The sequence below is a fragment of the Chelon labrosus genome (assembly GCF_963514085.1).
Source record: "Chelon labrosus genome assembly, contig: SCAFFOLD_55, whole genome shotgun sequence".
Taxonomy (NCBI): Eukaryota; Metazoa; Chordata; class Actinopteri; order Mugiliformes; family Mugilidae; genus Chelon; species Chelon labrosus.
Window position 1 is genome coordinate 53,808 of NW_028181678.1, and position 18,693 is coordinate 72,500.

At 42.5% G+C, this 18,693-nt stretch overlaps 1 protein-coding gene across 1 annotated transcript in view; it reads right to left on the minus strand.

The window, feature by feature from the left end:
- Positions 1 to 4,089: 4,089 nt before the first annotated feature.
- Positions 4,090 to 18,693, minus strand: part of slc6a8 (solute carrier family 6 member 8) — a gene marked incomplete at both ends in the record, with an annotated part of 26,024 nt that continues 11,420 nt past the window's right edge. The window contains 11 exons of the mRNA XM_084575239.1: positions 4,090 to 4,224; positions 4,709 to 4,879; positions 5,363 to 5,463; positions 6,529 to 6,631; positions 6,727 to 6,864; positions 7,739 to 7,851; positions 10,892 to 11,016; positions 11,112 to 11,215; positions 11,314 to 11,448; positions 16,354 to 16,486; positions 17,837 to 18,107. Coding sequence (XP_084431365.1) covers positions 4,090 to 4,224; positions 4,709 to 4,879; positions 5,363 to 5,463; positions 6,529 to 6,631; positions 6,727 to 6,864; positions 7,739 to 7,851; positions 10,892 to 11,016; positions 11,112 to 11,215; positions 11,314 to 11,448; positions 16,354 to 16,486; positions 17,837 to 18,107 — 1,529 coding nt within the window. The remainder of the gene's footprint in view (positions 4,225 to 4,708; positions 4,880 to 5,362; positions 5,464 to 6,528; positions 6,632 to 6,726; positions 6,865 to 7,738; positions 7,852 to 10,891; positions 11,017 to 11,111; positions 11,216 to 11,313; positions 11,449 to 16,353; positions 16,487 to 17,836; positions 18,108 to 18,693) is intronic.

The window sequence follows — 18,693 nt, forward strand, 5'->3', positions numbered from 1 at the left end:
GACGCTGGGATGATGAGGTCACCGTGTATCTGAGTGTGGGCTGGAAACAGGAAGGACTAAACCGTTAGCGACACTGAGGAGATTAAAAGTTTCGGTTCCGTTCCTGAGGTGGTTCTTATCGTTGACGTACGGACGTAACGTGACTGTGGGACATGTTAGCGAACAGCTGAACAACATGGTCAGAAACTGAATAAACTGAACTGCTACAGCTAGCTTTGCTAAGCTAAATTAGCCCTGGCCATATATAATTCAACAAGAATTAGCCAAACTAGCTACATTACAACTAACACTAGCTCTTCGGCTACAAAATATAACCGAGACAAAGCTAACGCTAAGAGCTAAACGTGGCTAAACAGCATCTTAAAGCTGGCGGCTAACTCTGGGCCGTAACTGTATTTGTTTTCATTTAGTTCCAGCTGCTAATATGAAGCTCAACATGAAACTCGTTTTTGTTAAACCTGCCTCCAGCTCTGGACGTCCTGTTTCCAGCCCGAACACAGATGGGGTCAGATCGGAGGAGGGCGCCCCCTGCTGGTTCCACTGCTGCAACATCTAACACGAAACCGTTCAGGATATGTTTGGTTGTTTTTAGTAGAACCTGTGCTGTTCATTCCCACAAAACAGAATCTTTCCATCTTCCTAGTTTCCATTTATTTAAACATTAAAAACTGTTTCAGCCATTTTGGTTTGGTTTAGCGTTGCAGTGACGTCCAGCAGGAAGGTATCAGAATCAGAACCAGCTGTTCAGAGACATTTAGATTTTAAGAGTCTGAAACATTTGGCATCCCTTCACCTGCAGCAGAACAGTTTTATTCTGTACATTTAATCTCTTTAAGATGCAGTTTAAAAACATTTTTATCAAGATTTACTTTTATATTAGTCTAAAAATATGTAGTTTGTGTTCATTCTGTAGTTTGAACAAAAATATCAGATTAAACTGAATTAAATAGACGTTAACAATCGGACACGATATAAGAGATAAAATATTATTAACAAAATTAGTTGCTGTTTACACAAGATCTTAGTCAATAACTCTGAGCCTGTCCAGTACCTCTGAGTAATCTGATTACACCTGTCCATCTGCATCCAGGTGTGAACAGGTGTGGACGTGGTCCGGGACACATTTGTTGTGTCTTTGTTCCTCATCAGAGACCTGGTTCCTCTGAGGATGAAGCTTCCAGGGTTCAGGTCTAATCTGAGTCTTTGTCTCTAAAATCAATCAGATCTTAACATGTGAGAGTCTTTCCATCTGGTTCCAACATCTGGATCATGTCTCCAAGTCAACAAGCAGCTGTTGATGGTTCTGATCCAGCGGTAGGTAGAGATCCATTAGAGACAGCAGCTGGTACAATATTCTACTGACCACATGATGGCGCTGCTGATTTACAGACACACAAACTGAGATCAGATCTCAAGTGCTGGCTGGGGACGCATGTGGAGACACATTTATATTGGATGGACAGGTGAGACCAGGTGAGACCAGGTGAGACCAGACGTTAAAGGTCTGAACTGGGTTTTAAAATCTGGACATGTTAGTTTACAGTTTATATTTTTATATAAATGTCTTCCCGGAGCTTTGACCAGACTGACGAGTTTACTGACGATTAACTGACGCGACCACCTGATCCGATCCTTCGTTAAATGTTTTGGTTTATCTTTAAAATTTAAAGCGAACTTGTTTTTTTTTGTAAACACGTCTTCTTTGATCGTTAGCAGTTGATGCTAACATGTTAGCAAACAGAGCAAACTTCCTTGTTCTGGTTTGTAGTCGTAAAACCAAAACCAGGAACTAAAAAAGGCTCAAACCACGTCAGTCTGTCTCTGGTGAAGAAACGTCTTCATCAAGTCGTTCTGTTCTGATTAAACATCCTGTGACTTTGTGATTTTTGGCAGATGAGACTTTATTTCCCGCTCTGACCCCCCAGGTAGGTCAGGTAGGTCAGGTGACTGCTGGTGTTTCTGCTGTTTGATGCTAGTGATTCAGCGTCTTTTATCCTCCAGCCTAAAATACATTGAATCAAAGGTGTGTGTGGGGGGGGGGGGGGGCACTGATCTTCATTAAACACAGAGAAAAAAATTAAAAATTAAAATAATCTGAAGCTAAAACTCTTACAACACTTTAGCACTTTGAGCCGTACAAGAGAATAAAGAAGAGATTCCCTTTTGTCGTGTGTTCAGATTCACACCAAACATCACTGCATCGCAGCAAACCCGCCACAATAAAAGCCCCGGCCCTCGCTGCTTGTTCACGTTAGCCGCTCAGACACCATTCCAGAATAAAATGAAGCTGTCAGATTGAACCTTTAATCCCCTCCTGGTAGCAGCTAAACATTAGCATAAAAAGCTAAAAGGAGTTTATTTTGAAAGTCTGAATGCAGAGTAGTGAGGTACCCTGGAGCGCCACCCAATGGCGGCCGGCGGCATGTCGCTTGTGTCCGCCGGCTAAACGTGAACAATCAGCCACAAATCCTCAATTACATTCTGCATCAAGTATAGAGAACAGACGTAATATATATATATATATATATGTATATATATATATATATGTATATATATATATATATTACGTCTGTATATAAGTATCTGTCAACAAAATAAAAGCCTCCACAAAATATCTCTGATTCATTTTACAATATGTAAAACAAAACGTGATTTTTCAACACGATCTCACAACAATGTGCAAATGTGTGTACGTTTAGTTTTTCTTACATTCTAATGGATGGAGAGTGGTTGCTAGGAGACAGAGTTGTAGACACGCCCCCACAGACTGCTGATTGGTGGGACAGGAAGTGGAGCCGTACACAGGACGGGGTGCAGGTCTCCAGGTTTGGCTAATCAACCGTTTGGGCTCTAGAGTTAAGACAACGACGTAAGACAACGACGTAAGACAACGACGTAAGACAACGACGTAAGGCAACGCTCGGTAACGAGCTGAATCCTTCGGCTCTCATCCGTCCACCAGCTGATCGGCTGGCGCTCGGATGAGTCGCGTTCTAACAGATTTTATTGGCACTAACAACGTTCAGAAAGGCGGAGTTTAAATCGTCTTCTTCCGGTTCTAAATCAAAAGTGCAACGGTTCAGGAGGAGGACGTGATGTTTGGCGGGAGGACGACGAAGACGAAGCAGAGAAAACTTGGCGGTCTGGAGCCCTGGTCTGGGATCAGCCGAGATCGCTCCGTTTGGCACTTGAGTCGACCCGGGATGCAGAACGAAGCCCGACCTCTGACCTGGTTCTCACTCAGACCTGAACCTCCCTGTCAGGAGGACACATGACGGACAGGTAGGGGTCAAAGGTCGGATCCTGTGTGGTTTCAGTTTATAGGGCGTCAGAATTAGTGTTTGTGTTCTCAGACGGGAGACGGTCATGTGACGTACAGATGACCTGGTCACATGACCGTACCTGGAACAATCAATCCATCAATCAAATAACTTTTCATTTCATCTCATTTCTTCCAGACCAATCAAACTGGCTGTTAAAGGTGGAGATGATTGACACGTCAGACACTGATTGGCTGTTTAGAAAGTTATTAAAAGTCTTTAAACCTGATGAAATGATTCATTTAGAATTTAGATGTGACTGAACGCTCCGTGGAGCCTTCATCCTGTCACATCTACCGCCACCTGAGTGAATCAGAAACAGGTCGGAGGTCAGAGGTCACAGAACCCGGGCTGTTCTAGGATCAGCAGGAGGAGCTGCTGGTTCAGAACCAAGCGTGGTGGTACATTCAGGGACCGCTGGCTGCTCGGTAACAGGAGGTTTGTGTCGTATCGATGCGTTCAGGGAAGCAGGACTGAAGAGACGACTGGTACGAGCTCTGGGATGTTCTCGGTCCGTCGGTGCGTCTACAACTCTGTCTGTTAGTAACCAAACGCTGAGCTGGTGAAAGTGTGACAGCTGATCAGAGTCCTTCATCAGCTCTGCACCCGTCCCACCCGTCCCACCCGTCCCACGCGTTGGATGAAACTCTCCTACAACAACACTCCTGAGGATCAGCAGACGTCCGACCGATGGCGTCCTATCAGACTGATGTGAAGCTGGAGGGTGGTGGGGGGTGGGGGCTGTCGGGTGGGACGGGTGGAGATACGTCTACATGACGCTCTCGAAGATGATGACCTTGTTGTCGTCGGTGCCGGGCGACAGTGAACTCAGGGACTTGATGTCGGGGGCCATGTACTCCAGGTGATGGGCCCCCCACACCGGAGTGGTCAGGTGGGCCCAGCGCTGCAAAGGTAGGAGGTCAGTTTAAAATGGATTTAATCTCTACGTCAGTATCTCACCTGTAAAGACTCCAGACAGAACCTGGCAGGACCTTTATCAGTGTAGACGGGACACTGGCACGGATGTGTTATATTACATTATATATATATTATATTATATATATATATACATATATATATATATATATATATATATATCATGTAGACACATCTGTGTTTTATATATATATATATATATATAGAGAGAGAGATATATATATAGAGATATACACACACAAACGTGTTGTGAAGATCAGACTGAGACAAATCCCTGATTTATTTAAACCAGGAACTGAACCACACCTGAGTCTCATTACATTGATGGAAACACTTCTGAACACATGGACTCTGATTGGATCCTAGAGGAGCTCCTCTCTGATATGTAATATTGGTGTATTTTAGTCTAACATGCTGGTTGGGTTCTTTCAGGTTCTGGTTTTGTCTCTGACCTCTTTGAAGGTTCCTTTGGCTCTGAAGAGTTTGTAGAGAACGCTGACAGGAATGCAGAGCATGGAGGACAGAGCCAGACACCAGCCGATCACCTCCCCCCACCACGGGTACACGTACACGTTGTTGTAGGTCAGAGGCTTGTAGTTGACCAGGTGGAACAGGAAGATGCCCTGAGGACAGAGGACACAGTTGACTCAGCTGCACCCCCCAGATACGTAGATATGTTGAATTTGGTCCTTTACATGTTCCTGGGTCAGGGCTGGGGGGTCCTGGGTCAGGGTCAGGGCTGGGGGTAGGGGGATCCTGGGTTGGGGGGTCCTGGATCAGAGTCAGGGTTGGGGGATAGGGTGGTCCTGGGTCAGGGCCAGGGTTGGGGGTTGGGGGGTCCTGGGTCAGAGGTTGGGGGGTAGGGTGGTCCTGGGTCAGAGTCAGGGTCAGGGTTTGGGGGGTCCTGGGTCAGAGGTTGGGGGGTAGGGTGGTCCTGGGTCAGAGTCAGGGTCAGGGTTTGGGGGGGTCCTGGGTCAGGGTAGGGGGGTCCTGGGTCAGAGTCAGGGTCAGGGTTTGGGGGGTCCTGGGTCAGAGTCAGGGTCAGGGTTTGGGGGGTCCTGGGTCAGAGGTTGAGGGTAGGGGTGTGTGTAGGGGCTCATGGTTACCATGCAGACACACGGCGTTATGAAGGACCAGCACCACTTCATCCAGGGGAACGGCCGGTAGCCAATCATCCGAGCTACATCGTCCATGAAGCGATCAGCGCCTACGAGTCAGACACCATCAGAGACGTCACAGCTCACACACTAAATAATTATATACTAATATATACTACTATGTACTACTATATACTATCATGTACTGCTATATACTACTATATACTACTATATACTATCATATACTACTATATACTATCATATACTACTATATACTATCATATACTATCATATACTACTATATACTATCATATACTATCATATACTACTATATACTATCATATACTATCATATACTACTATATACTATCATATACTATCATATACTACTATATACTATCATATACTACTATATACTACTATATACTATCATATACTACTATATACTATCATATACTATCATATACTACTATATACTATCATATACTATCATATACTACTATATACTACTATATGCTATCATATACTACTATATACTATCATATACTACTATATACTATCATATACTACTATATACTACTATATACTATCATATACTATCATATACTACTATATACTATCATATACTACTATATACTATCATATACTGTGATAAAAATCCTAAAAGCTATTGATAGCTTTGTTTTGTTTAAGTTGTTTAAGTGATTTATGAAAGAAAAGCAGAAACAAATAATGATTTTAGGATTTAAGGATTTTATGTCTGTTTCTTTTACTTCGGACCCTCTGGCCATGAAGGTGTCCAGTAGCTGATCATAGGACTCAGGGGTTCAGATGTTTTTGTGACAGACTATAACATGGGGGGTCACACTAAAGGGAGACGTTTTTAATCCTCACCCTGATGTTCTTTCTAATCTCACTATACGATGACTAACTGTGACCTTTCTATGAAACACTAGACGCTTTATAAGTCAAACTCTACCATCACATTCTTACTATGACCTTTGTACTATGTACTATGACGTATTATATGACACACTATCCTGTGACAGTAGCCTCACTCTATACCATGACCTTTTATAACATGTGACCCTAAAGTCGTACTATACTGTAATATATTATAGTCACATGTCTACATAGCCACAGACTGCCATTGCTTTGCAGTGAAATAGTTCTTACCATAGACCCAGGACACTACTATGCATTCCCAGAATGCTTGCCACAGCAGAGTCATCCCACTGGCTGAATAGTAGTCAAACAACTGGAAGACGTACATCCCTCCCTGCAGACAGAGTGTGTTTCTAGATTAATGCACCGTGTCAGTTTAGACCACAATAGTTAACGAGCTGAAGAGTTAGAGATAAACTGATAACTGACCTGTGTCACCATGGAGAGGTCAATAATGAAGCACAGTAAACAACATATTGCCACAGAGATCTCCCTCCGGTAGCGATGGTAGTATTTCCCAGGAAACAGATCCAGAATTCCAGTAACGAAACCCTCCACCCCGACAAACTGGACGGATAAACACACAGGAAGACAGATCAGCTATTAATCTACATGCAAAAAACTAAACAAAGCACAACCTCACTGCACATGAAATCAGAAACATCTGAGTCTGTCATATTAGCACATGATGCTAATCCAACTCTGTCAAAATGATAAAGTTTGTTTGAGTCCCTGCAGGTTTGGGTTAAGGTTTGACTATCTGCCTGGTAGGAACGAGATTAAACTAAACACGGTGGATGGAAGTAAAAACGTATTATGAGCAGAATGCACTTAAAGTATCCAAAACTCAAAGTTACTCATGTAAAAAGATTAATGACTGCATATCTTATATACAAGCAAACCAGAGGGAAACTCAAAGTGCTGCAAACCTAATTTTGTTTTGTGACAATAAGTTGCTGGTTGTTTAGATAGTTGTGGATCATTTATATTTTATAAATGTATAAAGTCAAATAAGTTGGTGGAACTAAAAGACAAGCTGGAATGTTTCGGCACAGTCAGAGGAACACATGAGAAAGAAAAGACTAAAGGTTAAAGAGTAACATAACAAAAACAGACGTAAATGATGTAAAACCTTAAAGGTTAAATAATGTCCTTTAAAATATCAGAATACAGGTATGAACCTGGAAACAAAGTTAATACTCAAGTAAAGTACTTCTTATTGTTATATTTGCTGCTGTGGAGTTCCACAAGGTTTTGTATTGGGACCACCATCTGTCCACGTTCTCCATATACGCTGATGACGCTCACATTAGAAGATCTCTGTTTAATCAGATGGATCCTGGCTCATCTAACCACACAGGACTTGAATTCATGTATTCATTTACTTTGCAGACTGCATTGGGTTAGGGTCAGGGTTAGGGTCAGGGTTAGGGATCATCACCTGACTGTCGAGACCAAGCAGCAGAAGCATGAAGAAGAAGAGCGCCGCCCAGACTGGAGCCACCGGCATCAGACTGACCGCCTTTGGATAAGCGATGAAGGCCAGACCAGGACCTGGAAGACACCCAAGACACTGGACTAGTTACTGACTGTAAACCAGTGAAACGCTGTTAAACCTCAACACAAAGGAGAACATTAAACAGCATTAGATACAAGACATGAAACAAGTAGAAGTGGATCTCTGACTGAACTCTAATTAAAGGAAATTATCTCTGAGTTGATCCTCAGAACTACAAAAACATTTATCTGTTTAATCTTATCATTTATTTGCAGTTTAGTACTTTAATAATTGGTTGTAGCATTTACTTATTGTCTTGTGTGAACAGACACAAAGTTGAAGTTGTGATTTTAAGATGGAAACGTCAAACAAAGACACATCTGACCAGCTGAGACCCTCGACAGGATGGACCAGGAATAAGTCTTAGTTCATCTTTTGTTTTTGTTTTGTTTTTAAATCGAAGCTTTAAATTATACGGATCAATATTAAATAGTTAAAAAGGAACTCTTTGTTACGTGAAATAAAAATATAAAAAAAGCCGTCATGAAACCGACAGATTTTAAAATATTTATCTATAAAACTCTGTGGTTTATATTTATTAATTAGGTTATTTATTTCATGCATTTTTATTTAATATCGAGCTCTGTAATGACAGCTGTGGTTCAGCTGCTGACTGATCCTTTAAACTTTTTTTAATATATATTTTTATATTTCTTTTTATTAACGTTGTTGCAGGGTCCCTGTTGATTTTGTTGTGATTTTTATTCTTATTATTATAATAATAATGATTAATCTCATTCTGCGTAGCTAACGTGTCTCAGGACAAGCTGCAGGGTGAAAGGCATCAAACCTGGTGACGTGGTAGAAGTCCTATCATGTCACTTTACCAAGGTGTCATTACACATGCCTGCAGCTAGGTGGCGCTATAATAAAAACACTTTACGTTTTGGCTCATATCTCTAGAACCGTGTGTCCTAGAAACAAATTTCTTTCTCCCTCTGGTTACTTATATAGCCCTGGTTCTAATGGACTAGGCCACGCCCATTTCCGCCTGCCATTTTTTTCCCGCCATTTTGAAAAGATTGCACCTCAAAGCAAAATCAACTCCTCCTAGCCCGTTCTTCTAATTCTCACCAAACTTGGCATGTTCCATTTATGGACAAAGATAATGAAAAGTTCTCTAAAGAACTTTATCAGAGTTATTGATTACAACGTTAATGGATAATTAGTTTTTATGGCGTGGAACAGTATAACTCCAAAGCTAATATTTTGTGAAGTATATACCCAAACTGAATCAAACTTGATATCATTGATAATAATATGATTCTGTACAAACACCCCAACTTTTGTGACCCTTGGTCTCTAGGGGGCGCTACACAAGCAACATTTCAATATCTCAAAAACTGCAATAGCTAACTTTATAACATTTGGCATAAACAACCTGTAACATATTGTGTAGACGCTCATCAAGTTGTGTGACATTACGTCAACAGGGGGCGCTACAGGTGACACGGAAACATTTCATATGACTTTAAGGCCTATAACTTTTGGAGTATTCACCCAATCCTTATGAAACTTAGCGACCGTCATTATAATATGCTTGCGTACAATCATGCCAAGTTTCATGATATTCTGGCTGTAGGGGCGCTACAACGACTACATGTTTATATCTCACAAACCACCACAGTAAACAGCTTGACATCTGACAATAATAATCTGTGGATGACTCCTTACTAGCCCTCCAGGTTTGGTGTAATACGGTCTATAGGGGGCGCTACTGGTGACTCATGCCTCTGCGTCCCGCTCAGGGACGACTTGACCACGACATGGACCCTTTATGATCACTGCTATCATCTAGTTCAGCAACAGCAATTAATTAAGTCTTCTGATCCGTCTTGATTGACAGGTGTGTCATCCAATCAGCTGTTGTTCAGTGGGCGTTGTGTATGTCAGTAATATTAAACTTATATATATTAAAGAAATAAAAGTATAAAAAACACTGATATGAAGTTTGAAAGGTAACTTTTTAATATAAATAAATAAATAAATAATCTATAAATGTGTCGGTTCAGTTTATTTCAGTTTATTTCATCTGTTGTTATTTATACTGAGCTCTGTCATGATTGACAGGTGTGTCACCCAATCAGCTGAGGTCAGCTCCACCCCCTGATGTATTTACTGCTGTGACCTCGTGTGTTACGTCACCAGAGTCGACACTTTAAGGTGCGTTCACTGTACGCCGGTTATTTTGGTTTGAGTTTCTGAGCTGAGCTGCAGGAAATAGAGACGAGTCACATGGTGGGAGTTGAAAGGTCACGGTTAAATAATCCTGCACACACACAACATGCATGCACACACACGCACACACACACACACACACACACACTAATACTTTAAACCAGTGTAAACGTGTGTGACAGGATTCACAGATAACTGGATTTGTGTGTTTGTTCTTTTTACAGTGAGATTAAATGAAAAGCTTCACGTTCTCTCACAGATTCTGTTTAAATGTGTTAAAATAGAATCATCATCATCATCATCATCATCATGTGTAAATCAGTGGCACGTTGCAGGAATCGTCGTCTTCCTGCAGACAGGATGAGAGCATGGAGGTGAAGCCATGTGAGCCATGTCTCCTTCTGTGGACAAACTAAATATAAGAGTCATGTGCTGCACGGCTATTAATACACATACAGTTACAGTTACTAGTTAAAGCTGCTGCAGCTCAGATACACTCACTTCCTGTTTGTCCTTTAACTTCCCGTCCACAGCCTGGATGCTGATTGGTTCACACACTGTCGATGATTTATCAGAACTGAACATGATCCTAGTTTAATAAACGAGGTGTCCGTCCTGACAGTAAACTGAGTTTCTTCTTCTTCTTCTTCTTTTATTGATGGAGCTCTGGTTTCCACTAGAAACCTTGAGTCTCCACCATCACTGTGATTAATGATCAATGATCTGATGGGATCAGTCTGACTGACGGATGACCAGCTCTCTCCAGGTTTACATGAAGCTCTGACAGATTACCGATGCTGTCGTTGGAGGACAGATGAACACTCGGCTCTCAGTGTCTGAGTGAAGCTTGGCTCTTACCTGATTCAGCCACCTGTGAGATGTCCACTCCCTGCTCAGCTGCCATGAAGCCCAGGATAGAAAACACCACGAAGCCGGCGAAGAAGCTGGTTCCACTGTTGATGAGAGCCAAGACGAAGGCGTCTCTGCAGGGGAGGACAGAGGAGATGGGTGTGAAGCAGGTCTCAGGGACGACATGGAGGTCAGCTTCATTCACAGTGACAACCTCTAACTGTCCTACTTGTAGCAGTCGTTGTTGAAGCGGTTGTAGCTGCCCAGAGCCGTCAGAGCGCCGAGGCCGATGGCGTAGGAGAAGAAGATCTGTGTGCCGGCGTCGATCCAGACCTGCAGGGTCAGAGGTCAGAGGTCACACAGGTTCACAGCTCACAGATCAGCCTGAAAGTCAGGGTTCAGGGTGACAGCTGCCCTAAGGCTGGACTGACCTGAGCCTCCTCCAGTTTGGACCAGTCCGGTTTGATGTAGTACATGATGCCGTCGTAGGCTCCAGGGAGAGTGACTCCTCTGACCAGCAGGATGATGAGGACCACGTAAGGGAAGGTGGCCGTGAAGTACACAATCTGTAACACACACATGTTACAGTAAAACACACAACTCACTTCACAACCACAGACCATCTGAAGAACTCAACACAAACACAACAAACAATGTGTTAGATGTAAAAGAGTTATGGTAGGGAAAAAACAGAAAGAAATGTTCTTCTTTCTGTCTTACCAGATATGGGATTATTTACTTCTTTGCTGCAGCTTTGCTCACTAGATAAGATGCACCACACTCATATTTCACCTTGAAGATACCGGTTAGGGCCGGCCTCAGCTACACATAGAAGACCACTGATACACGAAAGGCGGCGCTCCTCCTATTGTCCTCGGGTGGAGCCTAGATAGAATAAAACCTGAGTGTACACTTAGTTAGGCTTCTCTTGTCCTACCCTTAAGGTGGTTAAGTTGAAGTCTCAGCGCTGACTCTGCACCTATTCTCTGCTTGTCAAATAAATTGTTGATTGGAGAGAAGTTGTCGGGTGATCTATTCATAGTCAGACTAACCTTTCCAATAGGTAGAAAGAACCTGGGCTGAAGGAGCGGAAAATATTCCTCCTTCGACAAATGATTTAACACCAAACGGACCCACACTGATCCACAACAGCTCGTTCTGTTCTTGGTTCTGAGACACACAGTGACATCATCAGTGACATCATCAGTGACATCACGTGTATCATGAGGTTTAGATCCAGACAGACAAACAGTTTATATCAGGTACCGTTCTTTCAGAACCACAAACACAAACACACTGTTCACTGATCTGTTTATAACGAGCTGTTCACAGATAACTTCTAATAGTCAACAATCTCCATGAAGGTCTGAGATTATCAACCACTCGTTTCCTAAAAGAAGGTGGACGTGATCAGAGACATGAAGACAAACTGAAGACAACTCAAAGACAGCAGAGACTCTGACGAGGTCCAGTTCAACATGTCAGAAATCTAAAAACTAACTAATCACTAATATCTTAAATAAGACTTTTTTATTCTAAGATTTGTAGTTAATGAGTCTGTGAACATGAGGTGAGAGTGAAGCAGAGTGGAGTCAGGAGGTTTCCTATGAATGTCTCTCGTCCTCGTCTCAGCTGTCAGTCTCCTGCTGACGTCCAACAACACAAACTGTGTCTGTTGGGACTGAGAGTCGTGTGAACGCTGCTGGATTCATCCTGAGACACAAAACACTCTGAGTTCACTCTGTTCAGGCTCCGACCACAACGACTGGTTTAGACCTGGTTTAGACTGGTTTAGACTGGTGTAGACTGTCTTAAACTGGTTTAGACCTAGCTTAGACTGGCTTAGACTGGTTTAGATCTGTTTTGGACTGGTTTAGATCTGGTTTAGATCTGGTTTGGAGTGGCTTAGACTGGTTTAGATTTAGTTTGGACTGGTTTAGACTGTCTTAAACTGGCTTAGACTGGCTTAGACTGGATTAGACTGGCTTAGATTTGGTTTAGATCTGGTTTGGAGTGTGTCTGGGGGTGAGTTGATGTGTTTTCTGATGTTTCTGCATATTAATGACACACGGTCTGTTCAGGTTTCACTTTAATTCTGAGGCTGAAGCTCATTCACAATCAAAACCAGGAATAATAATAATAATAATAATGTCAGAAGGTGTTAGATGTATGTTCTGATGTTCAGATGATTTTATATGTAAGTTATTGTGTAAACATGAAGGTGATGCTCTTTAACCTTTGACCTTTGACCTCAGCACAGTTCCTGTTACTGAAACCAGAGGAGAATGAATCACTCTGACTTCACTGTCATTTCCTGTCAAATAGTGAGACTAAGACATTCACATGGACTCTAGTCATGGACTCATTAATCAGACTGATGAGGAGTGGAGGAGGAGGACATGCAGGAGGACATGGAGGAGGAGGACATGGAGGAGGAGGATATGCAGGAGGACATGGAGGAGGAGGACATGCAGGAGGACATGGAGGAGGAGGACATGGAGGAGGAGGACATGGAGGAGGACATGGAGGAGGAGGACATGCAGGAGGACATGTCAGAGGAGGACATACTACTACCTCCTACCTCTCCTCCTCGTAGTTCTCTGAACCCTTCCTCCAGCCCTCAGTCTGAGCAGCAGAAGGTCACAAACCTTCAACACTTCTTGTCCAATCAGATCTTCTCAGTCTGGATTTAAATGTTTCACCTTAAAACCAGATGAGTCAAAGAACCTAAAGATCAGTATTGATCTGATTTATTTTATCATGAACACGAGGTGAGAGTGAAGCAGAGTGGAGTCAGGAGGTTTCCTATGAATGTCTCTCGTCCTCGTCTCAGCTGTCAGTCTCCTGCTGACGTCCAACAACACAAACTGTTTCTGTTGGGACTGAGAGTCGTGTGAACGCTGCTGGATTCATCCTGAGACACAAAACACTCTGAGTTCTATACATGTGAGGACCTTCTATTGACATCATGTATTCACTAACCATCTCTACGAGGCCTCGTTCACGTCCTGAACTCAGCTGATCAATCTGACCTCACCTGTCCATCCACCTGGTCTTCATATAAATGTGTCTCCACATGCGTCCCCAGCCAGCACTTGAGATCTGATCTCAGTGTGTGTGTCTGTAAATCAGCAGCGCCATCATGTGGTCAGTAGAATATTGTAGCAGCTGCTGTCTCTAATGGATCTCTACCTACCGCTGGATCAGAACCATCAACAGCTGCTGGTTGACTTGGAGACATGATCCAGATGTTGGAACCAGATGGAAAGTTCTTCTTTATTTCCTGAGTTGGTTCTAGTTTAGATTTGTTTCTTAGCCAGTCTTAATCCTACAATAGTTGTGAGGATCATATGAATGTTGGTGAGTAAACACACACTCTGATGTTTTAAAGGTTCTGTCATGACTGGTTCTGTTTGAGGTTCTGGTCTGTTTTAGAATGTCTTTATAGGGTCTTCAACCTCAAGTTTAAAGACTTTATAAAGGTAGTTTCAGACTGGTTCTGGTTTAAATCTAGTTTAAATCCAATTTATATCTGGTTTACACCTGGTTTATTTCTAGTTTCTATCTGGTTCATATCTAGTTTCTATCTGGTTTCTATCTGGTTCCTATCTGGTTCCTATCTGGTTCATATCTGGTTTCTATCTGGTTCCTATCTGGTTCCTATCTGGTTTCTATCTGGTTTCTATCTGGTTTCTATCTGGTTCATATCTGGTTTCTATCTGGTTCCTATCTGGTTCCTATCTGGTTCATATCTGGTTTCTATCTGGTTTCTATCTGGTTTCTATCTGGTTCATATCTGGTTTCTATCTGGTTCCTATCTGGTTCCTATCTGGTTCATATCTGGTTTCTATCTGGTTTCTATCTGGTTCCTATCTGGTTCCTATCTGGTTCATATCTGGTTTCTATCTGGTTTCTATCTGGTTTCTATCTGGTTCATCATTAGCTGTGAAGCTGTTTTGCCGTCCCGTCAGCTCTGACTGGAGTTATGAGGTTTCCCTGCAGTCCCTTCTCTCAGTCACGTCCCACTGCAGTCGAGCTGACCTCCCACTGGACAGCCAATCACAGGCTGCCACCTCACAGGCGCCTCCTCCACCCCCACCTCCAGGGTTGTCATAGCAACACTCAGCCGGCCATGTGACAGCAGTGTGTAGGAATCATGAGCCAATGAAATGCACTCACAGTGAATCACAGCTGTCATCTGAAGGTTGGACGGTTAAAGGAACAGTCCAACACTTTCTGGACGTCCTGGCAGAAAGACATCGACCTGAGTCTCATGATGAGCTTTGAATGAAAAACTAAACACAGACAGTTTTATTCTGCTCTGAGAGAGGTTCATTCTGACGTTAGGGACTAAATAAAGGTCTGAAGAGAAAAGTCAGGGAATAAAAAGATCTGTTGATCCATGGAGGATTAGATCCTTTACATGTTTATTTATATTCTCTTTTCTTTTATTTCCTGGTTCTAGTTTCATTTTGACGACACAGACAAACACAGAAACTTTAACTGAGTTTAGCACCAGATGTGTTTTTGTTCTGTTGCCTTTCTTTGTTTAAATATTAATGCTGTTTAAAAGTCCTGAAAGTCAACAAAGAGACTTTTATTAGACTAAAAATGAGCCAATATTACATATCATAGAGGTGCACCTCTAGGATTCAAGTTAACTTCAAGGTCAGATCAGAGTCCATAACAGTCTCCTATTGACTGATGTTGATGAATCCACCATCAGGAGAATGATCCCCAATCAGCTGTCAGGTGACCTCTGACCTCCAGCAGTTTATATAAACAACTGCACTGAGTCAATAACAGGACTATCAGCTATCAGGGTCAACGTGTGAACATGTTCTATTAGTCTGACCTTGGTCTGGAAGCTGAGTCTGAAGTGTGGTGGGAGTAAACACTTTTATCTTGTAGAGGGCAGTGCTACACCTGTAGAGACTAAACTGGATTAGACTGGTTTATATTTAGTCTAGACTGGATTAAAATGGTTTATATTTAGTCTAGACTGGATTAGAATGGTTTATATTTAGTCTAGACTGGATTAAAATGGTTTATATTTAGTCTAGACTGGATTAGAATGGTTTATATTTAGTCTAGACTGGATTAAAATGGTTTATATTTAGTCTAGACTGGATTAGAATGGTTTATATTTAGTCTAGACTGGATTAGAATGGTTTATATTTAGTCTAGACTGGTTCAGACTGGTTTATATTTGTTTTCTGCTGTTACTCAGAGTGTTGTGAACACTGTTGATTTGTCCTGAGACACAAATACACACAAACTAAATGTCTCTGGAAAGAAGAATCTGACGTTTTGTTGTAATAAATACTTTTACCCTGCAGAGCGTACGTCCTCAGGTTAAGGTCCATTAGGAACAGATAAATCAGCTTTAGCTATGACCTGTTGAACTGTGATAACTAATAGTGACGTTGAGCACGGACCATCAGAGAACCTGAAAGCTGTCAGTGTTTTACCTTCCCCGTGGATTTGACTCCCTTCCAGACGCAGAAGTAAACCAGAACCCAGACGGCCATCAGACACAACATGAGCTCCCAGTTCATCTGTCCAGTTTCCTCCAGACCAGACGAGATGTTCAGCACCTTGTTCCTGCAGAGAGACGACGGCAGCGTCAGTCAGAGAGGAGACAGCTCTAAGGACGGATATTCAGCTTGATGGAGGACACGAGATGAAGACACAACGTCTTTATCTTTTCATAAATGTTTATGTCAATGAGGTGGGAGGTCCTAACCTCAGTCTAAAGCTGATTGGTCAGCTAGATGAACCAGGCAGGAGAAAACACTTCCTGTCAAATCTACATGACAAGAGGTAACGATGCTAACGATGCTAGCAATGCTAACTTTATCTAATAAAACATCTGAGAGGAGGAAAAGAGAAAACAATCAAACGTTCATTAAATAATCAGTTAATTTTACAATGATGAGCTTCACACTGATTTAATATCAGTTTGTTAAAGTTAAATCTTTGACACATTTAAATAATAAATAATTATAATAAAACTGTCACATCATCAGGATTTGTCTTTCATTAGAAGACGATGGCTGACTGACTCTGAACATTTTCACCTCGTTAACTGCTCCTTGTTTCAATTTGCTGCCATGACAACACTGCCATGGAGGCAAAGATAAAAGACTAGTGGCCGTTCAGAGGAAGTCAGAGAGAAATACTTTCAAACACTGACCCCTAACGTCGTTTAATTCTGTTAATAAAGTTCATAGAAGCTGCAGCTCTTCTGTGTAAACAGCTCCACACTTGTTGGTTATAGTTTTAGTTTGTAATTCTGTTTTAGCCGAGATCTGGAGGACATGAATTTAAGTTTCATGATTTAGATTTTTATCAAGGATTCCAGCTCAAGGTGTAGGTTAGTCCAGACCCAGACTCTCAGACTCTCGGACCTGGATCGTCTGAATCTGGTCACATATGAAGCTTTGAGGAAACTATCCACGGCCTTCTGGAGGCCAGGTCCTTCTTTTTTAAAAGAATCTATGATGGAGCTGGATTTAAATGTTATTAGTAGCTGGTGGAGGTAGAGGAGAGAGCAGAGTTAACCTTCTAGAGGAAAGCTGGACGGATCATCCAGAACCTGGATCCAGTTCTAGACTCAGTTTGACCAACAGGAGGAGGAGGAGACGCGGCAGCCATCTTGGTTCTACAGTCTATGGTTCTGTTGGTTGAAATAAATAAGTGTGTTGTACGTTTTGATGGAGATAAATAAATCTAGTGACGAGTTCTTCTGAATGCTGTCAGCGTTAAACCATCAACAGGTTGTTCTGTTTGTATGTTCAGATTAATTATCTTGTTGTGTTTCTATAGCTCTACGTGTGTGATGATTATTATTGTACTATTGTTGTGTGACAGGATTATCTTCTAACTGGACATGAGGACTGAGTCCGACTGATCCAACAAACCCCCTTAAAGACCAGAACCCGCAGGACTCACTCCCAGAACTCGATGATGGGCGACCGAGCGTCGGCCAGCTCTGAGCAGGTCAAGTTGCTGCCGCTGACGGTGGCGTTGGCCATGCTGGCGTTCTTGCAGTCCTGGTGGTGGAAGATCTCGATGCAGCTGGGCGTGTTCCATTCGTTGTCACAGGACGACCACGGGAGGGTGGAGCTAAAGGACTTGATCAGGTAGTAGAAGCCCCAGGCCAGCACCATGATGTAATAGGTGTTACAGAAAAACACGATCACCATGGAGGCGTAGCCGAGACCTGCGGAGGAGACGACATGTTAGCACCATGAGCTCATTCAGAGTTCAAAGGTCAGCAGGTGTTAAACTCTTCTTATTCATCATCAGAGGCTGAGGTCTGCTTGAATACAGTCAAAGGTTGTTTTCAGCTTTTATCTCTGAAATGTTTCACGTTGTTGTTCTGAGCTCATTTATCTTTCACCACTACAACGACATTTAAAAGAGTTTTACTCTGAACTCTAGACGATGGATGCACCATGAATGTTGAAGTGGGCGGGGCCAAGTTGAACTAAAATCAACCAATAGGAGCGACTCATGCCGTTGATTGCCATGTGACCCAAACATTGACCTGAAGGAAACACTGTCCACCATTTTGGTTCCTACCACCAGATCCACCATGATGATAGCTCCGCCCACACACTGGACACCTTTATATTAGGGTTACCTAGGCAACCAGGGCCTGGGACGTCCTCTAGAGACCCACTAGAGACATGTACAACCATGGATCAGAGTAGATGAGGACAGAGGTTAAAGGTCATAAACCCAGTTGAACACACCTTGACATTAATTAACACAGCTGTTAACAGTTAACGCTGAAGAATGTGACC